At 44.3% G+C, this 18510-nt stretch overlaps 2 protein-coding genes across 7 annotated transcripts in view; one reads left to right on the top strand and one right to left on the bottom strand.

Moving 5' to 3' along the window:
• LOC100922093 (all-trans-retinol 13,14-reductase-like) overlaps positions 1–14943 on the top strand; it is a 37276-nt gene extending 22333 nt beyond the window's left edge. For 2 of the 6 annotated variants that reach the window (XM_031949762.1, XM_031949764.1), the window contains exons 7-11: positions 4653–4791; positions 5130–5239; positions 5328–5494; positions 5720–5879; positions 6503–8496. In XM_031949762.1, coding sequence (XP_031805622.1) covers positions 4653–4791; positions 5130–5239; positions 5328–5494; positions 5720–5879; positions 6503–6648 — 722 coding nt within the window. In that variant the 3' untranslated portion in view covers positions 6649–8496. Of the gene's footprint in view, positions 1–4652; positions 4792–5058; positions 5240–5327; positions 5495–5719; positions 5880–6502; positions 8497–8527; positions 9013–9972; positions 10804–14722 lie in introns of those variants that run through there. The other 4 variants (XR_004231552.1, XR_004231550.1, XR_004231551.1 and 1 more) reach the window with 4 other exon arrangements.
• TGOLN2 (trans-golgi network protein 2) lies at positions 13408–17536 on the bottom strand. The gene is made up of 4 exons (XM_031949766.1): positions 17408–17536; positions 15891–17089; positions 14797–14880; positions 13408–13860 (listed from the first exon to the last, which is right to left on the bottom strand). The coding sequence occupies exons 1-4, from the start codon at positions 17457–17459 to the stop codon at positions 13855–13857; spliced, it is 1341 nt and encodes a 446-aa protein (XP_031805626.1). The 5' UTR covers positions 17460–17536; the 3' UTR covers positions 13408–13854.
• Positions 17537–18510: the final 974 nt, after the last annotated feature.

The raw sequence follows: 18510 nt of genomic DNA, 5'->3' as shown, positions 1-18510 counted from the left end.
TTTCCCTAGCTGTATAGAATAATCTTTTGGTAGTTTGGTTGATATAGTACTGAATGAGTACAGTGACCTTGGTAGTATTGTTATTTTTAATATTGCCTCAATCTACTCATTAGTAATTAACATTTCTCCAATTATTTAGATCCAGTTTTGTATAAAGACTTGCAGTTGTGTTCCTGTATTTCCTGCATGTACCTTGGCAAGTAGATTCCCAAGTATTTTACATTTTCTGCAGTCATTTTACTTTTAAGTTATACATGTATAAATCATTTTTATAATAGCTTTTTATTTTTCAAAATACATAGAAAGATAGTTTCATCATTTCATCATCATTCATTATCATTTCATCATCCTTGCAAAACCTTATATTCCAAATCTTTCTCCCTCTCTCTTCTTTCTCCCTCTCTTCCTTCCCCTAGATAGCCAGTAATGTAATGTAGATTAAATATATCAATTCTTCTAAACATATTTCCACATTTATCATGCTGCACAAGAAAAATAAGATCAAAAAGGAAAAAAATTGAGAAAGAAAAAATCAAGTAAGCAAACAACAAAAAAAGGTAAAAATACTATGTTTTGATCTACATTCAGTTTCCATCGTCCTCTCTCTGGATTCTGCAATTATTTTAAATAGATTTTCCCTTTCTATTTCTTCCTGATGGATTTTGTTGGTAATGTGCTGATGATTTAGATGGGTTTATTTTATATCCAGCAATTTTGCTGAAGTTGTTAATTGTTTCAATTAGTTTTTAGTTGATTCTGTGAAATCATCATATCATCTAAAAAGTGATAATTTTGTTTCTTTTTTGTCTATACTTATTCTCTAGAATTCCTCTTTCTTTTCTGATTGCTATAGCTAGCATTTCTAGCACTGTATTGAACAGTGAAGGTGACTGTCCCCTTATCATTCCCAATCCCTTATTTATCTTCAGTCTGTCTACTGGCTCCTTCCCTACTGCTTACAAGCATGCCTATTTCTCCCCCATTCTCAAAAACTCATTTAATGTGTCTCTTCTGCCTTTTGTAGCTAAACTCCTTGAGAAGGTCATCTATAATAGGAGCCTTTGCTTCCTCTCCTCCTACTCTCCTTAACTCCACAATCTGGTTTCTGACCTCATCATCTCTCTTCAAAGTTACCAATGATCTCCTTTTTTATTTGTTTGTTTTTTATCTTGAAAAGAATAATTTAGTGACATGTACCCAGTTAAAGGAGCAGAAAGATTAATTCCCACCCTGGTATCTTCTTCTCAAGATTTCTCTTCTGACAATTTCACACACAAATAATAAAACCAGATAAAAGGACATTGCACAGTAGCTTGCTACTTCATCTACCTCCTAACAATGAATAGAATTCAACTCTTCAGAAGAGTATTTGGATAGATAAGCAGATCCTGTTATATTAGAATCTGATTTACTAGAATAGGGAGGGTATAATGGCACAACAAAAAAGGGCCATGAGAAGTGTTTCTTCAGTGACATTAATATGTATTCTAGCCAATAGATTTTAATTTCACTGCTGAGAGCCAATAAGGCATAAAAACTTCACCCTCAAAATCAAGCCTCAAGCTAGGCAGAAAAACTTCTTTGAAAAAAGCAGCCAACTGCTAGTATTTTAAAAAATGGAAAAGGGGAAAAAAGTCTCAGAGCTCCTGAGAAATATTGCTATTATGAAGTTACCAAAATCCCCAAACAGATTCCTATTAATCCCAACCAACACTTTCTGTCCAATCCCAGTCTATTTTGAGGAAGGTCCAGTCCTCCTTTTCAATAAGTCTATTTTCTGAATGATAAGTATTATGAACAATGGCATTTTCAGATTTATTGAATTTATTGATATTCTTTCTGGAAATCTGAAGCTTTTTTTTTTTTTTTTTTTTTTTTTTTTTTTTAAACCTAGAAGCTCTGCATTTTGGCTATAGTATTTAAAGTTTTCATTCTGGGCTTTCTTCCAAGAAGTGACAGATTCTTTCTATTTCTTTTTTTACCTTCTGGTACTAAAAGATCTGAGCAGTTTTCTTTTATGATTTAATGAAATATGATGTCAACTTTTTTTTGGTCATGGATTTCAGGTAGTCTGGTGATTATTAAATTATATTTTCTTGATTTCTTTTCCAAATCAGTTGTTTTTGCTATCAATTACATTACATTTTCTTCTTCTTGTTGTTGTTTTTTTAGTCTTTTATCTTTGTGTTTATTTTTTAATGAGGACATTGGAGTTAAGTGTCTTGCTCAGGGTCACACAGCTAATAAGTGTTAAATGTCCGAGGTCAGATTGAATTCAGGTCCTCCTGACTCCAAGACCAGTGCTCTATTTGTAGCTGCCCCTTGACATAAATAAAGAGTAAGTATTAAAAGTATTGTTTTATTTCAAAACAATTTCTGTTTGGACACAAGTCCAAGCTGCATTTCTGAGTTTTCCCTTGTATGAGTTTTCAAGTCATTCTCTTCTTCCAGTTTTGTCTTGAATTTCCCTAATAATAACTCTTTAGGGTGTGATTTTTGTTTGTTTGCTAATTATTCAAGCCTGCTTCCTGACTTTGGACCTTATGTAAGGGTCAGTTTCTTCAGACTTCTGGAGGGAATATATGAACTGAACTTTTGTTCTCTTAGGTCCTTCTACTGCTTTCTTGGAGTAGTGAATGTTGTGTTACTTTAGGATTTCAGGGTCAGTTTAAGCAGGGAAAATTCAAACTTTCAGTACTCACAGAGTGGTCTGAACTGGGGCAAACTGATTATTGGTTTTCTGGTCTAGGATCAGCAATATCCTGACCTGGGTTTGGGTCTCAGCTACATTCTTATGGGCCTATTTCTGGTTGGAAGTTCCAATCAACTGCTGCTAGACTTATCTACTATCAGCCAGCTGGGAAGCTTTGTAGATTTAGTGACAGAAACTGCAGACTTCCCATTTACCTGGAATTCCTATCCTGATATGCTATTGAAGGTTTCAGAATGGGCCAGAGACTAGAAGTAAGGCCCTGCTTTTTTTCTAAAGTCAGAACCACACAATTGCTGCTTGCTTTTAAACTTGTTCCTCACTCAGGACACAGTCCAGGGAGTTGTGGGACCACTGCTCTCCACCATCCCTAGGCATAGATCCCTTCCTTAGTCTACACAGGGTAGTGAAAGAGCTACCAGATGGCACCCATTCTTGCTTCCATTCCTAGTTCAGGGAGCCTCTGGGACTGTTTCCTGCCCTGATACTTTATCAGTATCAGTATCAGTACAAAGGCAGAAGCCTTTGTATATAGCCTCAGTCCATTTTCAGTATCTGGGCACTAGAATGTACTTGACTGGACCCTTCCCAGATTTCTGTATTTCTCTCTGTAGCAGCATTGACCTAGATTGGAAAAATGACTTGATGTGACATTTTCTTGCATTTCCAGATCTGGCCTTGATCTAATGCATTTACTATACTTAGGAGCTGGGCTATCCTTCCCATTGCTTTACTATATTCAGTGTGCCTATCTTTTAACAGCCCTTCCAACACCATTTTTGTATTTTATTACCTTCACCAATGTGATATGACTAAGATTGTATCTCAGAGTTGTTTTAAATTTCATTTCTCTTACAATTAGTGGTTTGGGGGCATTTTTTCCATATGTTTACTGATAGTTCTTTTAAAACCTTAGTTTATATGCTTTGACCACTTATCTATTAGGGAATGGCTCTTAGTCTTATCTATTTGTGTCTTTTTCCTATAGATTTTAGATGTTATACTTTTGTTAGAGATATTAAAGGAAAGGAAGGGTAGAGAAGGTAAGAAGCATTTATAGTGCCAGACAATGTGCTAAGTGCATAACAAATATTATCTCATATGGTCTTCACAACAACATTGGGAGGTAAGTATTGTTACTATTCTCATTTTCGTTGAGGAAAATAAGGCCGAGTGGTTAAATGACTTGCCCAGGGTCAAAAAGCTAGTAAAGTAAGCTGTCTGGAGGCCATATATGAACTCAGATCTTCCTGAATCCAGGCCAAGTACTCTTTTCTACTGTGCTTTTAGACTAGCTACATTGATTTTTTGCATGTAAAACTTTCTAATTTAAGCAATCAAAACAGTATTCTCATTTTTGTCATAGTTTTAGCAAGCTCTTTTGTTTAAAAGAATGAAGGTGTAATAGTTGCAGTGAAAATAAGGGAAGAAAGAAAGGCAGGAATAAGCATTTATTAAGTACCTACTATGTGCCAGGCGCTGTGCTCAGCATTTTGCAGATCTTATCTCATTTGATTTTATCCTGTAGGAAGTGCAAATCAGCTTAAGTGAAGTGAGAGTATAAAGGTAAAGGTATATATCTAAGCATTCGCCACACAAAATGCTAACAGGACTAGTGGAGATGGCCTAGGAAATGGGGAGGAAGAAAGAAAAAGGGGTTGACATGTAGGTATAAGAAGAACATAAAGATGAGAGAAGGTAGAGAACACAAAGCTAAAGAACTTCTTTCCTAGGTGGCTGCAGATTTGGAACAGTAGGAAAAGGACCCTCATCCAAATATAAAATAGGCACAAAACTGGGACGTTGTCCCATAAGACAGACGGGCAGATTTAAACCATCAGGTTTTTCCCAAATCAATGACTGTGGCCAGTGGCCAGTACATGCACAAGCACTGTTGTCCCTCTGTTGCTGCGACCTGAGGTTACCATGGTCCTGTTCACAGGCATACAGAGCCAGCTGGGAAGGGTGCAGCGTGGCCCATTCACACTCTGTCTCTTCATCTGCCTGCGAGGCTCCAAGAAAAAGCTGGGCCTGGAAGCCAACAACTGTTATGTCTACTTTGATACAGACACTGACCATGCGTAAGTGCTAAAAAGGGAGGGAGATCTGTGATCTTCCTCTTCCTCTTTCCTAAAATCTAGGCAGGAAAGGGGCCAAATGACTCATGAGCCTTGAATCTGCACTTTCCAGTAGCCCACTCTCCCTCGTTGAGGTCAGGCCCCCAGAAGCTCCTGTCTCTTTTCCCCTCCATCTCCTAAGCCAGCTGCCTCTTTCCTTAGCTGTCAGGATCCTGTCCTGCTCCCACTTCTACGAAGGGAGAATGATTCTTATCTCCTTCTTGTGAGAAGGTTCAGGGGTCCTAGTGATCCACACCGTGGAGCAACCATCATGTGGCTCATCTCCCTTATCCCGCCCCCAGGATGGAGAGATACCTATCCCTCTCCAAGGACCAAGCCGCCGCACACATTCCCTATTTCTTGGTCACCTCTGCTTCGGCCAAAGACCCGATGTGGAAGGACAGGTTCCCAGGTGGGACAGAGGCCGTGGAAAGGGGGGGAGGGAAGAGGGCAGGAGGGGCCAGGTGACAGGTACAGTGACCCGAGCTCTGTCTCCTCAGACCAGTCCACACTGATGATGATGCTTCCTGCCCGCCATGAGTGGTTTGAGGAGTCGAAGGACGAGCCCCAGGGCAAGAGGGGGAGTGACTATGAGGCCGTGAAGGAATCCTTTGTAGAGGCTTCCATGTCCGTTTTGATGAAACTGTATCCTCAGTTGGAGGGGAAGGTATTGGTGGGGGAGGTGGGTCAGCCTTAGCTCTCTGGCTTGCCCCTGGGATCCAGAAGTGTGATCCTGAGGGGAAGTCAGCATGCTGGGAGGGGGCACAAAGTTCCAGACAGTTGTCCTTAAAGTGGTACAAATTGGAGAAAATGGAAAAGGAAGGAGGGGCGATGGCGTCTGGAGCCCGAGTGAATTTCTTCTCCATTTCCACCACCTTCTTTACTTCCTCAGGTTCACAATGTATCAGTAGGAAACCCACTCAGCCATCAGTTCTTCCTGGCTGCCCCAGGTGGAGAGCCCTACGGAGCTGGTCCTGACCTGAGCCGTCTGCAGCCCCGCGTCATGGCCATGATGCGGGCTCAGAGCCCCATCCCCAATCTCTACCTGACAGGTACAATGCCTCCCCATTAGGATATGAGCTGCTCTTCGTCCTGCTGGCTCTCACCTCCACCTCTCCATCCTCACCCATCTTTGAAGTTCTAGAGCAGCAGAAGCTAGTAGGTCCCAGGCAAGGCTGGGAGACGGTGGGGAAAGGAGACAGAGGGAACTGATTTGTGTTGCCTCAGTCAGGGATTCTGAACCCGGAGTCGACAAACTTGTTGAACATTTTTAACAACTACGTTTCAATATAATTGACATAAAAGAATTGGTATTTTGTTTCATGCGTTTAAAAACATTCTTTAAAGGGATCCATGTCATAAAACAAGTGAAGGACCCCAGCTCTAGGCAGATTCTTTGGATTCCTGCTACTAGAAGGTGAACTGGTCTCTTAGCTCTTGGGTCCCTCCTGACCTGCACTCAGCAGCAGATGTTTTGCCCACATCCTCGTTGATTTCCCCAGAAAAGGAGAATGTCCTCCCGGGAGATGGGAGCAGGCTCAGTCTGGACCCCAGGGTCTCTTCACCTCCTCCCAGGACTTGGGCACAGCCTTCAGAATCTCCTGGTTGAGCAGCAGACTTGCTATCTTGCTCAGCCCAGCATTCCCATGACCCTCCTTTTGCTTTTGCCTTCCAGGACAGGATGTGTTCACCTACGGTTTGTTCGGGGCCCTGCATGGAGCCCTGTTGTGCAGCAGCACCATCCTGCAGAGAAATGTCCACCTGGACCTCCTGAGGCTCCACTCTCGGATCTCTGCTGCCCTGCCCAAGATGACGAATTAGTAGAGTCCAAGTGGACCCTCTGTGGCAAGGAGTTCGGGGTCCTGAGTGGGTCTGAGAGCTGGGCAGAAAGCAGGACAATTGAATTCTGCAGTTACTGTAATGGGATTTTTTCCCCCTGAGGTAATTGGGGTTAAGTGACTTGCCCAGGGTTACACAGACAGGAAGTGCTAAGTGACTGAGGCCACATTTGCACTCAGGTCCTCCTGACTTCAGGGCTGGTGCTCCATCCACTGTGCCACTTAGCTGTCCCATTGCCAATTGACTTCCAAGACACTGCAACACTTCACCTAGTGCCTTGATGAAAGCCATAGTTACAATACATAGTTGTCACTTTGGTATCCGAGGAAGTTTTTTATTTTTTTTTTGAAGTTTTAAATTTTAGATCATGATTGTCAATCAGGTCCCTGGAGGTCTTCCAGGTGGGTCAGGGGTGTTTCCTAGGAGTGTTTAAAATGGGATCACACTTATCCTAAGGTTTCTATTCTGGATTAGTAATTTCCTTAGGACATTAAACATAAAGCAAATACCTCCTTTGTCATCTCCAGTGTCTGGAGTCCAGACCTAGTTCTAGTTCTGGTTCTGCTCCTTGATGCCTGGGTAATTCTGGCGTCTCTAGGCCCATTTCCTCTGTCAAATGCAGGGGATGGCTAACCTCATTTCTAAGGTTCACAATCTAAAGATATTGTCCTGTCTCCTGTGAGAGGCGCTGTGATGTAGTCATGGCAACAAGCATCGGTTCTATGCCTCGTATGTGCCGAGTGCTAGCAATACAAAGAAAAGCAAAAAATGGATACCCAGTCCAATGGTACATGGAGAGAGCTGGCTGGGTGTTCAGGAAAGCTGCCACTGACAAATGCTGGCCAAGTCACAGGGGACACCCCCTCAGGCCATCAGCAGCAGAGGGGTTCCCTAGGCCAATGAAGTCATAGGTTTAGTCCCTGTGCCATACAGAGTTTTTTTTTTTTTTTTTTTTTTTTTTTTTTTAAGTAAACAAAGTTAGGAATTCTCTGCCTCTTAATTGCTTATTTTTCCTGACTCCAAGTACAAATTCTGCCATCAACCAATGTTTCTTGTAGGATTATTCTGAAGTTTTTCTATCAAAGCCCAGAGACTTCCTTCTGAATAATCAGATAGTAATCTTCTGAATAATCAATTAGTGAGATTTTATCTTAAAAACAGAACCCCTGTTTTCCCTTTTCTAAATTATAAGCTCCAAGCTCTGATTACTATATGCCCAGAGCACGCCTTTAAATGTCTGTTAAACTTAATTCACATCCCTATCCTCCTAAATTTCTGCAATGTGGGGAGAGGATAAGTAGAAAGGTTTTTCTGAAGATATATGAGTACAGAGACTTTACAAGAAGGCATAGGCCAAATTTTTAGGAAGAACTAGACTCATTTAGAGCTTGCTTTTAAATCATTGTGCATAGCCACCTAAAACTGAAGAAAATCAAACTTAAATGGTGAGATTATAGGGAGCTCCACTGGAGTCATCCAACTTTTCCACTAACTCATGTAGCTCTTATATTTCTGGAGAGTCCTGGGAAGGGAAAGAAGAGGGAGGAAATCATAACAATATCCTCAACATTCTAGGAAATTCTCAAAAGCCTCTGGGACTTCTGTGTATTTTCTATCCCCTGAACTTCCTCAGTCACAGAAGTGGAGAACCCCAGGCTCAACAACAACAGCTAATTAAAGGTTTAGCTAGAACAATGTTCAAAAGTTTCTGGGGTTAGGTGAGAGCATAGATTCAACATGTTTCCTTTTTGGGGATAATAATCTTCCTAGGCTATGGGCTCCTATCATTTTGTATTTTTAAGTGGAAATAAAATTTTCACCAAATTGGTATTTTCTTTCTAACAAGACACTTGTCCCTTAGGAAGAACATTATTGATAAGTGTCTAGGATGCTGATGGAACTTCTAAATCTGTCACATGAAGATGTGTTGAATGACTGGAAAAGCAAAAACTTGGTCAATATCTGGAGGGCTGGCCCTAGAGAGCAGACTCAGGACCAAGGGCTGTAACTTCAGGCCTGCTGTCAGGGAAAACCCAACCCTGGGAGCCGTCCAAACCACAATGCGTTGCTGCTGCCTCTGGAGGTCTTTAAGCCATTGGGCCACTTCCTTTTTCAATATCAGTAGTATAAGACTCAATAGTATCTCTCAAGTTCATTAATTCTGTAAAACCATTCCTATACTCGTGCTATACAAGGAAATAATGTGCACCTAAATAACGATCATGTTATGTCTATACTGATGAAGGATTTTATTTTTTTAAATACACATTGTTTTATGAATCATGTTGGGAGAGAAAAGTCAGAGCAAAAGTGAAAAACCAAGAGAAAGATAAAAAAACAGAAAAAAGAAGTGAACATAGCATGTGTTGATTTACATTCATTCTTCTTATTTCTTTTTCTGGATGTAGATGGCATTTTCTGTCCAATATATGGGATTTGCTTTAGATCACTGAACCACTGAGAAGAACCAGATCTTCCATAGTTGATCACCACACATTCTTGCTGTTATTGTGTATAATGTATTCCCGATTCTGTTGTTTCCCTCAGCATTGTTTATGTAAATCTTTCCGGGCTTTTCTAAAATCAGCTTGTTCATCATTTTTTATAGAACAATAATATCCCATTATCTTCATATACTACAACTTATTCAGCAATTCCCCAACTTACGGGCATCTACTCAGTTTCCAGTTCTTTGCTACCACAAAAAGAGCTGCTACAAATATTTTTACATATGTGGAGTTCTTTTTTTCACTTCCTTGGGTAGTAGCAGTAGCACTGTTAGGTCAAAGGGTATGCATAGTTTTATACCCTTTAGGCATAGTTCCAAATTGCTCCCCAGAACAGGTAAATCATTTCACAACTCCAACAATGCATTGGTGTCCCAGTTTTCTCATATCCCCTCCAACATTTATCATTATCTTTTCTGTCATCCAGCTAATTTGAGAGGTGTGAGGTAGTACCTCAGAGAATTTCCATTTCTCTAATTAATGATTTTGATCATTTTTTAGTTTTTTTTTTTTTTTTGGGGGGGGGAGGCAACTGGAGTTAAGTGACTTGCTCAGGGTCACCCAGCTAGTATTAAGTATCTGACTTTAAAGCCAGGGCTCTATCCACTGTGCCAGCTAACTGCTCTAATGAAGGATTTAAAAATATTATGGGGAGAATAAAAATCTCCACATTTTTAACCTAATAAATAACATACACATTCAGTCAGGTTGGATTTTCTTAACACTGTTAAAAGTTTTAGTTATGGCACAATTCTACTTTAGAACCTCTGATTTAAACATATTTTTTTTTATTGTGCAGGAAATCTGGATTGAGTGACATGACTATCTCATAAACTTCTTTGTGTTTTCAAATTAAAATAATCGTTGAGAAGACAGCACAGAACTTTCTATACTATTTTTCATCTATTTTTTTTTGGGGGGGGGTGGCACTAAAATGAACTCTTTATATGTAAGCCAACTCTGGAGTGACAATCTCATCTGATGGGCTTTGTGATGTGTTTGTTCTGAGTTTTACATTGCAGAACTGCTCTGGTTTCAGGACTGCAATACAAAACTACCTCCAGACAGGGACGGCACTGGCAAGTGGACAGAAATCAGCAAACATCAAATAACTTTTAACAAATCAGATGATTTATTGGTGTAATTTGGAAAAGTTTGGAACACTACATATCAATCCACCAAGAAAAAAATGGGTCAGATAACCCAGAACGGCAATAATGTGAAGAGTCAATGACTCCTTTTTGCAAGGCAGACTTGGGAATCACAGAACACAGATATCAGTGACTGAAAGCTTTTTAAAAGAAGCAGTTGGAAGTAAAAATCACAGCTCATAAATTCCAACCTCAGGTGTGAATAAATCTCAAGATAAAGTTATTTGGGAAAGCTTTGCTTGATACACAGAATAGACTATGGCACAGAATATTCTAACTAAGCCCAGATAGTTTACAGGCAAAAACCTTGTCAGTCTCCAACTCCTACCTTCTGGCAGAATGTCCCAAGCAATTGGGTCTGATGTACTGTCCAGGTTCTTCCCAGGTTTCTCAACTGTTTCAAAACCACATGTATAAAGGATTCTAGGTCTGATTCAGCTATGTGAGATTTTAAGGAGGATGAAAGAATTTTACCAAAATTTCTTTAAAAAATTAACAGAAAAAAAAATTACCATAGAAATAGAACAGAAATGTGTAGCTATTTAGCTGATTTGGGGGGAGGGAAGGGGAGGAGGAGGGTGTTACTCAGCCCTTTTCAAAAGTAACTCCTGAAATTTTGTCTTTATTCCCAAATTTCTGGCCAGAGTCTGACCGCCTAAAATATACTTGAGAAAAAATTTCTGGAGAAACTGGCCCCAAATTTCCCAAAATGCCATCTAGCTTCAAAGTCCTCCTTGACAGAGTTTTGGGAGTGGAAAAATCTTAAGCTCTTTGCTCTGTTTCAGTGTAAAAAACCCAGCTCCTTCCTTGATTCAAGAAATTACAATTTCCAATTTTTATTGGAAAGATCAGTCTGCTGATGCAGCATCATACTGCCCTAAAAAGGTTAAAATTCTCAATACCATAAAATTCTTCTGCCTTGTATTCTTCTTTAGGCAGAACCAGAATTCCTAAACAGCTGAAATCTTTAAGTGACTACTTGCCAAATGGCAAACCTTGGCTACAGGAACTCCAGTATTTACCAAGCAAGATAAGAGTAATGATCTCAACCGAGAAGACAAAACTATGTCCATTCTAAATGTTTGAATATTAAAAGAAAACTACAAATGTTTAAATTTCTGAACGCTCGAACAAGTTAGTAAATGCTCAAGGAGCTCAGAGAAAAGAATGCATATGAACTGTTCAAGGTGAAAAAGGTGGGAATGGAGGATACAGGTGAGGATGGAGAGGTGGTGGTAGAATGGGAACTGGCACAATCAAGGGTAAGTAGGTAATTCACAGGTTGGTGGTAAGATTGCTCAGATTTTAGCATAAAACAAATATCGTGACACAGAAGAGTTAAGCTTACAGCTAAATTCGATTGTTGAGTTTTGAACACTGTGCAAGAAAACCTGGATTTATTCTGAGGCAATGGGAGCTTTTTGAGCAGAAAAATGTAGTGAAAGGAATGTTTCAGGAAAATGAAGCTGTCAGCTGCCTAAGGTGAAAGAAAAGGGGGAAAGAGACTGGAGAAAACAAGAACAGTTGAAAGGCCCCTACAATCATTCAGAGGTGAGATGAGGAGGTCTGGTTTAGGTGAATGACAGTTGAAACTAAACAAACAAAGACAGAAGTGAGAGACATGTTAAATGAAGAGTCAATATAGTTCTGCTTGAGGAGTAATGGGACCTGGGGAAGGAAGAATTAAAGTGACTGTAAGAAACAGGCTAAGTTGGGAGTGAGGAAACAGTCCAAAGGACGGACATGAGTCTGGTTGTAAGCCTTGCTGAGTTCTAAGGGACAGGAAGCCAAACACCCAGGAGGAAACACTCAGCTAGATGCCAGACTTGGGCTAATGAGGGAAGCTGGGGTTCAAGACACCAAGTCACACAGTGAAGGAGTTCCCTGAGTTAGTAGAAGAATGAGTAAGTGTTGAAGCACGTTCACTGTTGTAAGGGGGCAGGATGAAGAGAAGCAAGATGTTCCAAAAAAGAGCAGCTGGAGATGGAGAGGAACAAAAAAGTAATATCACCAAACCAGAGGAGGAAGGACAGATTGTAAAATGTCACTTGCTTGAGAAGTTGGGCAGTGACAAGGAGAATGAAAGGATGATCACTAGAAGGAACAGAGGTAGATAAAGAGAAGAGGCAGGCTGCATGCTTAGGACTAATACAGAGAGAGAGAAACTAAAAATGCTCAAGCAGCAACAGGAGAGAAGGCAAACTATGAAGGGTCCTGGAGCAAAGTTGTGGATGGGGAGTCTGCTATAGGATGAAATAAGTTTGTTCCTTTGTGCAGTGAGGGACGACACAAAGAAGCAGAGATATGAGCAAAGATTAAACTAGGCAAGTGACAGGACCTTGTGCTACTCAATGAGAAAAGCAGAAATGAGAAAAATTGGTCGACTCAAGCCACAGAGTTCCCACAATCTGAAAGGAGTGAGAATCCATGCAACAATTTGAAGTGAACTTCCAGCAAACTTCCAGGCAGTGCACCAGCCTGTTTGTAGCCGGATTCTCTGGTTTTCTCTGAGGTAAGCTCTTCTGCTCGGATTTTCCCTTTACCCAAAGTCCTTTCAGATTCTCTGGAACAAACCAATAAAAGCAACTCTCCTGTGACTGACTTACTTTAAACAACGTTTCTGGAAATAAAACTACGCCACCTCCCTGCCTTATTACCCCTGACATAGCAGAGCAGCTCTGCCCACAGGACCACCAGAGGCTCACGGTCTCCAGAACCCCTGCAAACAGAGTAAGTCCAACTGGCCAGGAAGTTCTTGGAAAAGTGATATCAATGACAAACTGGGTTTGATGGGAAATCTGCTTCTCAAAAAACCTTTTGATGAAAACGATGTGGTTCTCCTCTACAAATTTCTACTGTGCCTATGGATGAAAATTTGGACCTTTATAAATGATAATTTTAGAATTCTAAATATCTCAACCTAGGGGCTTTGCTCCCAGAAACCAGAGCCAAATAGAAATTCAGTGCAAGTGAAGGGAAGTTGTTTCCCTCATTGGTAGTTTTCCTGAAGCAATCTGCAAACATTAGGAAGAATGAATAATTTACACTGCATGGTAGGATTCCACAAATGTTGAAGAATTCTCAAATCTCTCCCCCTTTGGTCATTACCATCTCTTATGTGAAGTAGGGCCTGAGAAATACCCTAACTTGGGTCTGCTCTGAAGCTGGCAGAGAGAAACAGTCAAAAGAGTGCAAAGCTTCCTGCTAAGGCAAACCTTTCTACCTCAAAGCCCCAGGGGAGAAGGTGCAGCAACAGCACATCCCGGGCCAGGATTTTCCTTTGGTCACAGCCCAATAAGCTCTTGCTCCTCGTCACTCACCCATAGAGGAGGAAAGAACGGAAGAAAACAGCATAACAACCAGAAAACATAGGGAGTCTGATTTTTATCAAAGTGCAGGTGCAAAGAAGAAACCATCCCCTGCCTTGACTGGCCCAGACTCGCCCAAGAGTCCCAGTTCAGGCACCATTCTTCAGGGCTCTTGTACTTCAGACACAAAGCAGTAGGGTGGGCATATTTCTCAAGATGAAATCAGATCTAAAACAACAACAAAAACAATGCAGCTTATTTCCAAGAATTCTTCTTTATTCCCTGCCCTGCTTCGAGCTCTCTGATATTTTGAAAAATTTCCCAAGATATAAAAATGGCTTTGCAAATTTAAATGAGAAAAAAGGGCATACAAATACGGGAATGGTTAAAATGAATGGCAGAATAAAATGTACTTTGCAGTCCATCTAAAAAGCAATCTAGGGCTCAGATTGTGCCCACAGGGCCAGTGAACTTGAAAGGGCAGCAAGGCCCAGGGCTGAATTCTGAAACTGGCCTGTATGGCCTCCTCAGCTCAGGCAGAAAGCCAAGCCTGGCTCTCTCTGTGGACAGCAAATGGCAACAAAGGGATCTTTTTCTTGGCTGTCAACCCTGACCACCTCAAAGGCAAGCCCTCTATCATTCCTGCCAAGGCTAAGGGCAAGGAGAAGTTAAGGGTCCACCCTGTAGCACAGAGGCACTTGTGGTAAAGAGCTTGGTCAAGTTCATTTGCCTCCGGTCAATCTGCAATTTGCTCTGTTCCAAGTATACAAGAATTAAGTCAAACCCTACTAATCAAATACTTATTACGTCTTAAACACCTGGCTAACAAAACCACAAAGTCCATGCTCATCCTAGGCTGTTTTGGGCAGGGAGTTACGGAGATTTGAGTTTAAAGTCAGTCCTCAAGTTACTTACTACCTCTGTGACTCCAGGAAAATCTGTGCAAGCCTCAATGTTCTCGTGTGTAAAATGGGGATCCCTCCTCCCCTACCAGGGGTGCTGGGAGGATTAAATGAGATCACATTTATAAGTTGAGCAAAGCTTAAAGGGCTCTAGATCGTGACTTCCTGCTCTTCTTTCGAACCTACAGATGCTGCACAACTGTGGGCTGACTGCCATGCCTGAAGCAGGAGCCATCTGCCCAGGGATCCTGGAGTCTCTTACCTTCTGGTCCAAGCGTTGGTAGTCACTGGCCTTTGGTCTCCTGGTGACTTTGGCTCGCTTTCCTTCCAGGGCAAAAGCAATGATCTGGCAAGAGAGACAGAGGGATGATAGGACTCAAAAAAATACGTTCTGAAAGTAGGAAGTTTTTCCTAGCTTTAAAATTAGAGGCAGTCATTCTGGAGATTAAATGCTTTTTAAAAACTCTACAGAACAGCACAATTTTCACGTCTGGTCAAAAAGAAGCCAAGTTTCCACGGTTATCTACCTGTAATGTACACTCTGCATGCTTCTAGACAGCCCGCTGGCACAGTGCAGGGCCTGGAAGACCCACCTGCTGAATTTGAATCTGGCTTCAAACTCTCACTAGCTGTGTGACTCTGCTAGTCTCACCTTCCTCAGTTGGCAAATGCCAAACCAATGCAGTATCTTTGCCAAGGAAACTCCAAGTTGGATACAATCGAAAACTGACTCAACACCACCACCACCATATTCTGACTATAATGTCGGAATAAGTAAGGTCAGTTCTTGCAATATTAAATTCACATTTTGGTTACGTTCCTAAAATAAAATATTTTAAAGATAGGCTCAAATTCATTTTTGTTACTAACTACTTTTAATCAGGGAATCTCTTCACATTAGGAATCTACACCATTCAATAACAGCGTTTCTAACCTTTAATAAGATCCTTTAAGGTTTACAATCACTTTGCAGGTTGACAAAATCATGTAATCCTACAATCAGACAGCAAACAATTTTCTTCATGCTTTGGGGAATGACTTGAGGGGAGCCCTGTTAATGATAGCATCTCTATCCTATGAGCTTGGTAGAAGTATTAAGCTACAAGCTATAATCACAGCACTTTTTTTTTTTTAGCAGATTTTTAAAAATCCCTCTTTTGCAACCTGGCTGCTTAATTTTTCTTACTTTAGACTGAAGTAAAATAAATGTTTAAGTTTCTGAATAAGATTTGACACTGTCTAAAAGTCAATGGAAGAATAGGAGACTCAGAAAGTAAACAGCCTAGCTGGATCCCAAGTTGCTGACAGGTATCTGAAAAATACAAAATCTCCTTCATAATGTAACTTTGAACCTACCTTTCGCTTGTTGTGATAGGCAATGTACAGGACAGCTACCAGGATGGCTGCTGTGACCAAGTATGCAAAAAAGTGGCTGCTCTCTGAATTTTCCTTGCCAGGGCCACTCTCCTTCAAATAAGGGAGGCCACGGTCAATATTGTCTGATGGACGATTCGGATTGTTTTTTGGTGACTGTTCTTTAAATGATTCACCAGAACCAAACTTAATAAAGTCTTTATCAGAATCAGGGGTTAGTTCAGGTCTGTCTTTTGTGTCTGTGTCAGGTTTGGGCTCCCCTGGGCCAGCTTCATGTTTGCCCTTTCCTGTGTCGGTCCCCTGACTGGCTTCTGCTGGGTTGGCTGGCTTGCCCTCTTTGGGGCTGGGCAGTTTGTCCTTTTCTGTGTCACCGGGCTTGTCTTTTCCTATGTTAGTTGGGGAGCCCTTTTCTGAGTGGCTTGGCAAGCCGTTTTTCAGCTCAGTGCCCGGTGGGGAGTCCTTTCCTGGGTCGGTGGGCTCATTCCTTACTGTCTCCAGCGCAGCGGCATCTTTCTGATGGTTGGGCTCATCCCTTCCTGTGTCTGATGGGGATTCCTTTTTCTGGTCACTGGACCTGTCGCTTCCTGCGTCGGCGGGCTCCTCCCTTGCTATCTCCACTGCAGGGTTATCTTGCTGGTCGTTGGGTGACTCATCCTGTGCCGTGCCCGGCGGGGAGTGGTCGCTTCCTGGGTCCTTGGGCTTATCCTTTTCCTGGGACTCGGTTTTCTCGGGGTCCGGCTTGTCCTTTCCCGTGCCGGAGGGGTTCTTCCTTGTTGTCTCGGGGGGGGGCTTCTGGTCGCCGGGCGTCTGCTCTCCTGCGCTGATGGGCTTGTCCTTCTTGGGGTCTGGCGCGGAGCCACCTTCCTGCTCGGCGGACTTTCCCTTTCCCGTCTCGGGCCCGGAGTCACCCCCCTGGTCGGTGGAACTCTGGCTTCCCGCGCGGACGGCCGAGCTCTTTCCCGGTTTGGCCGGCTGGTTCTTCACTATACCGCCGCCAGGCCCGTCTCCGGCCCCCGAGTCTGGGCTGGGAGCCGGCCCCGAGGCGGGGGGGAGGGGCCCCGAGGCGGGGGCGGGGGGCTCCGCGGGGTCGGGGGCAGCGCCGGCATCCTTCTGGCGGGACTCCTTCCCCGAGAGGTCCGCGGGCTCTCCTCCCTGAGGCTCAGTAGGATCGGCGTTGGCTCCTGAGAAGGGGGGGGTTGTGACAAGTTACGGGGGTGTCGCGACACCCGGAGGTCATGACAGGGGGGAGTGTCGCGACAATAGCGGGAGAAGGGGAAGAAAACGGACTGTGTGGGACGAGGCAGGAGGGGCAGCTGGGAGGGGGGGCCGGGCAGGGCAGGAAGCCGGAGGAGGCCGAAGGGCAAAGGGCGCGGGGCGGCCGGGGAAGAGCGAAGCCGCAGCCGACTGACCGCCGTCCGGCTCGGGCCGAGCCCCCGGGGCCGAGGGGGAGATGGGCCAAGGTTCCCGGGTCGGGGGCGGCGAGGAGGTAGGATCCTTACCGGTCGGGATAGCAACACTCCATAGGAGCGCGAACCAGAGCAGGAACCGCATCCTGCGGCAGATCGCTGCGCTTCCGCCCACGCACCCTCTCGCGAGAGCAGCGGGCTTGCCGCGGGATATTGACGTCACTCCTAATCACTCCGGCTCCCCGCCCTCCTTCCAGGGCGCGAGACCCAGCGCCCGCGCGCTCCCTCCCCGCCTCCTGGGGCGTGGCCAGGGCGTGGCCGCTAACCGGTGGTCTCTCTCTGGCGGCCGGACGGGGCTCTGGAGGGCCGTGAGGCGGGTGGCCTTGCCCGGCCCTCCCCCCCTCCCATGTCATGGTCCGCTCGGAGAACGAGGGGCAAACCACCAGTTCCCTGAGGCAGAGCCCCTTCCGGGGGCGGCATCCCGGCCCGAGTGCAAACCTGCCTCGGACCGTCCGGCCTGAAGTCACTCAGCCAGCGGTCTCGCGGCGCTCTCTGCCGACCCTCTCCCCGCGGGGGGCCAGCAGAGGACTCCTCCCTGTTCCCCCCGCCGTCCTCCCAGTGCGTCAGACTCCGCCTAGGGGAGTGCTCCCTCCTTCTCCCCCGCATCTGAGCGGGCGCGGAGGCCTGTGCCTCCCTCGGCAGCAGAATCTCCCGTGGATTCCCCCTCTGCTGCATCCCCAGAGCGCGCTCGGTGCTCCCCTCTGACCGCCCCAATGCTGGCGCCGACGCTGTCACCTTGCGCCGCAATTCCTGCAGGCGCATGTCAGGAAGCGCTCCGCCGTCCTCCCAGTGCGTCAGACTCCGCCTAGGGGAGTGCTCCCTCCTTCTCCCCCGCATCTGAGCGGGCGCGGAGGCCTGTGCCTCCCTCGGCAGCAGAATCTCCCGTGGATTCCCCCTCTGCTGCATCCCCAGAGCGCGCTCGGTGCTCCCCTCTGACTGCCCCAATGCTGGCGCCGTCGCTGTCACCTTGCGCCGCAATTCCTGCAGGCGCCTGTCAGGAAGCGCTCCGCCGTCCTCCCAGTGCGTCAGACTCCGCCTAGGGGAGTGCTCCCTCCTTCTCCCCCGCATCTGAGCGGGCGCGGAGGCCTGTGCCTCCCTCGGCAGCAGAATCTCCCGTGGATTCCCCCTCTGCTGCA

Source organism: Sarcophilus harrisii, chromosome 2, assembly GCF_902635505.1.
Source record: "Sarcophilus harrisii chromosome 2, mSarHar1.11, whole genome shotgun sequence".
NCBI classification, from domain to species: Eukaryota; Metazoa; Chordata; class Mammalia; order Dasyuromorphia; family Dasyuridae; genus Sarcophilus; species Sarcophilus harrisii.
Note: the sequence above shows the minus strand (reverse complement) of the source record. Positions and strands in the feature narration are given on the sequence as shown.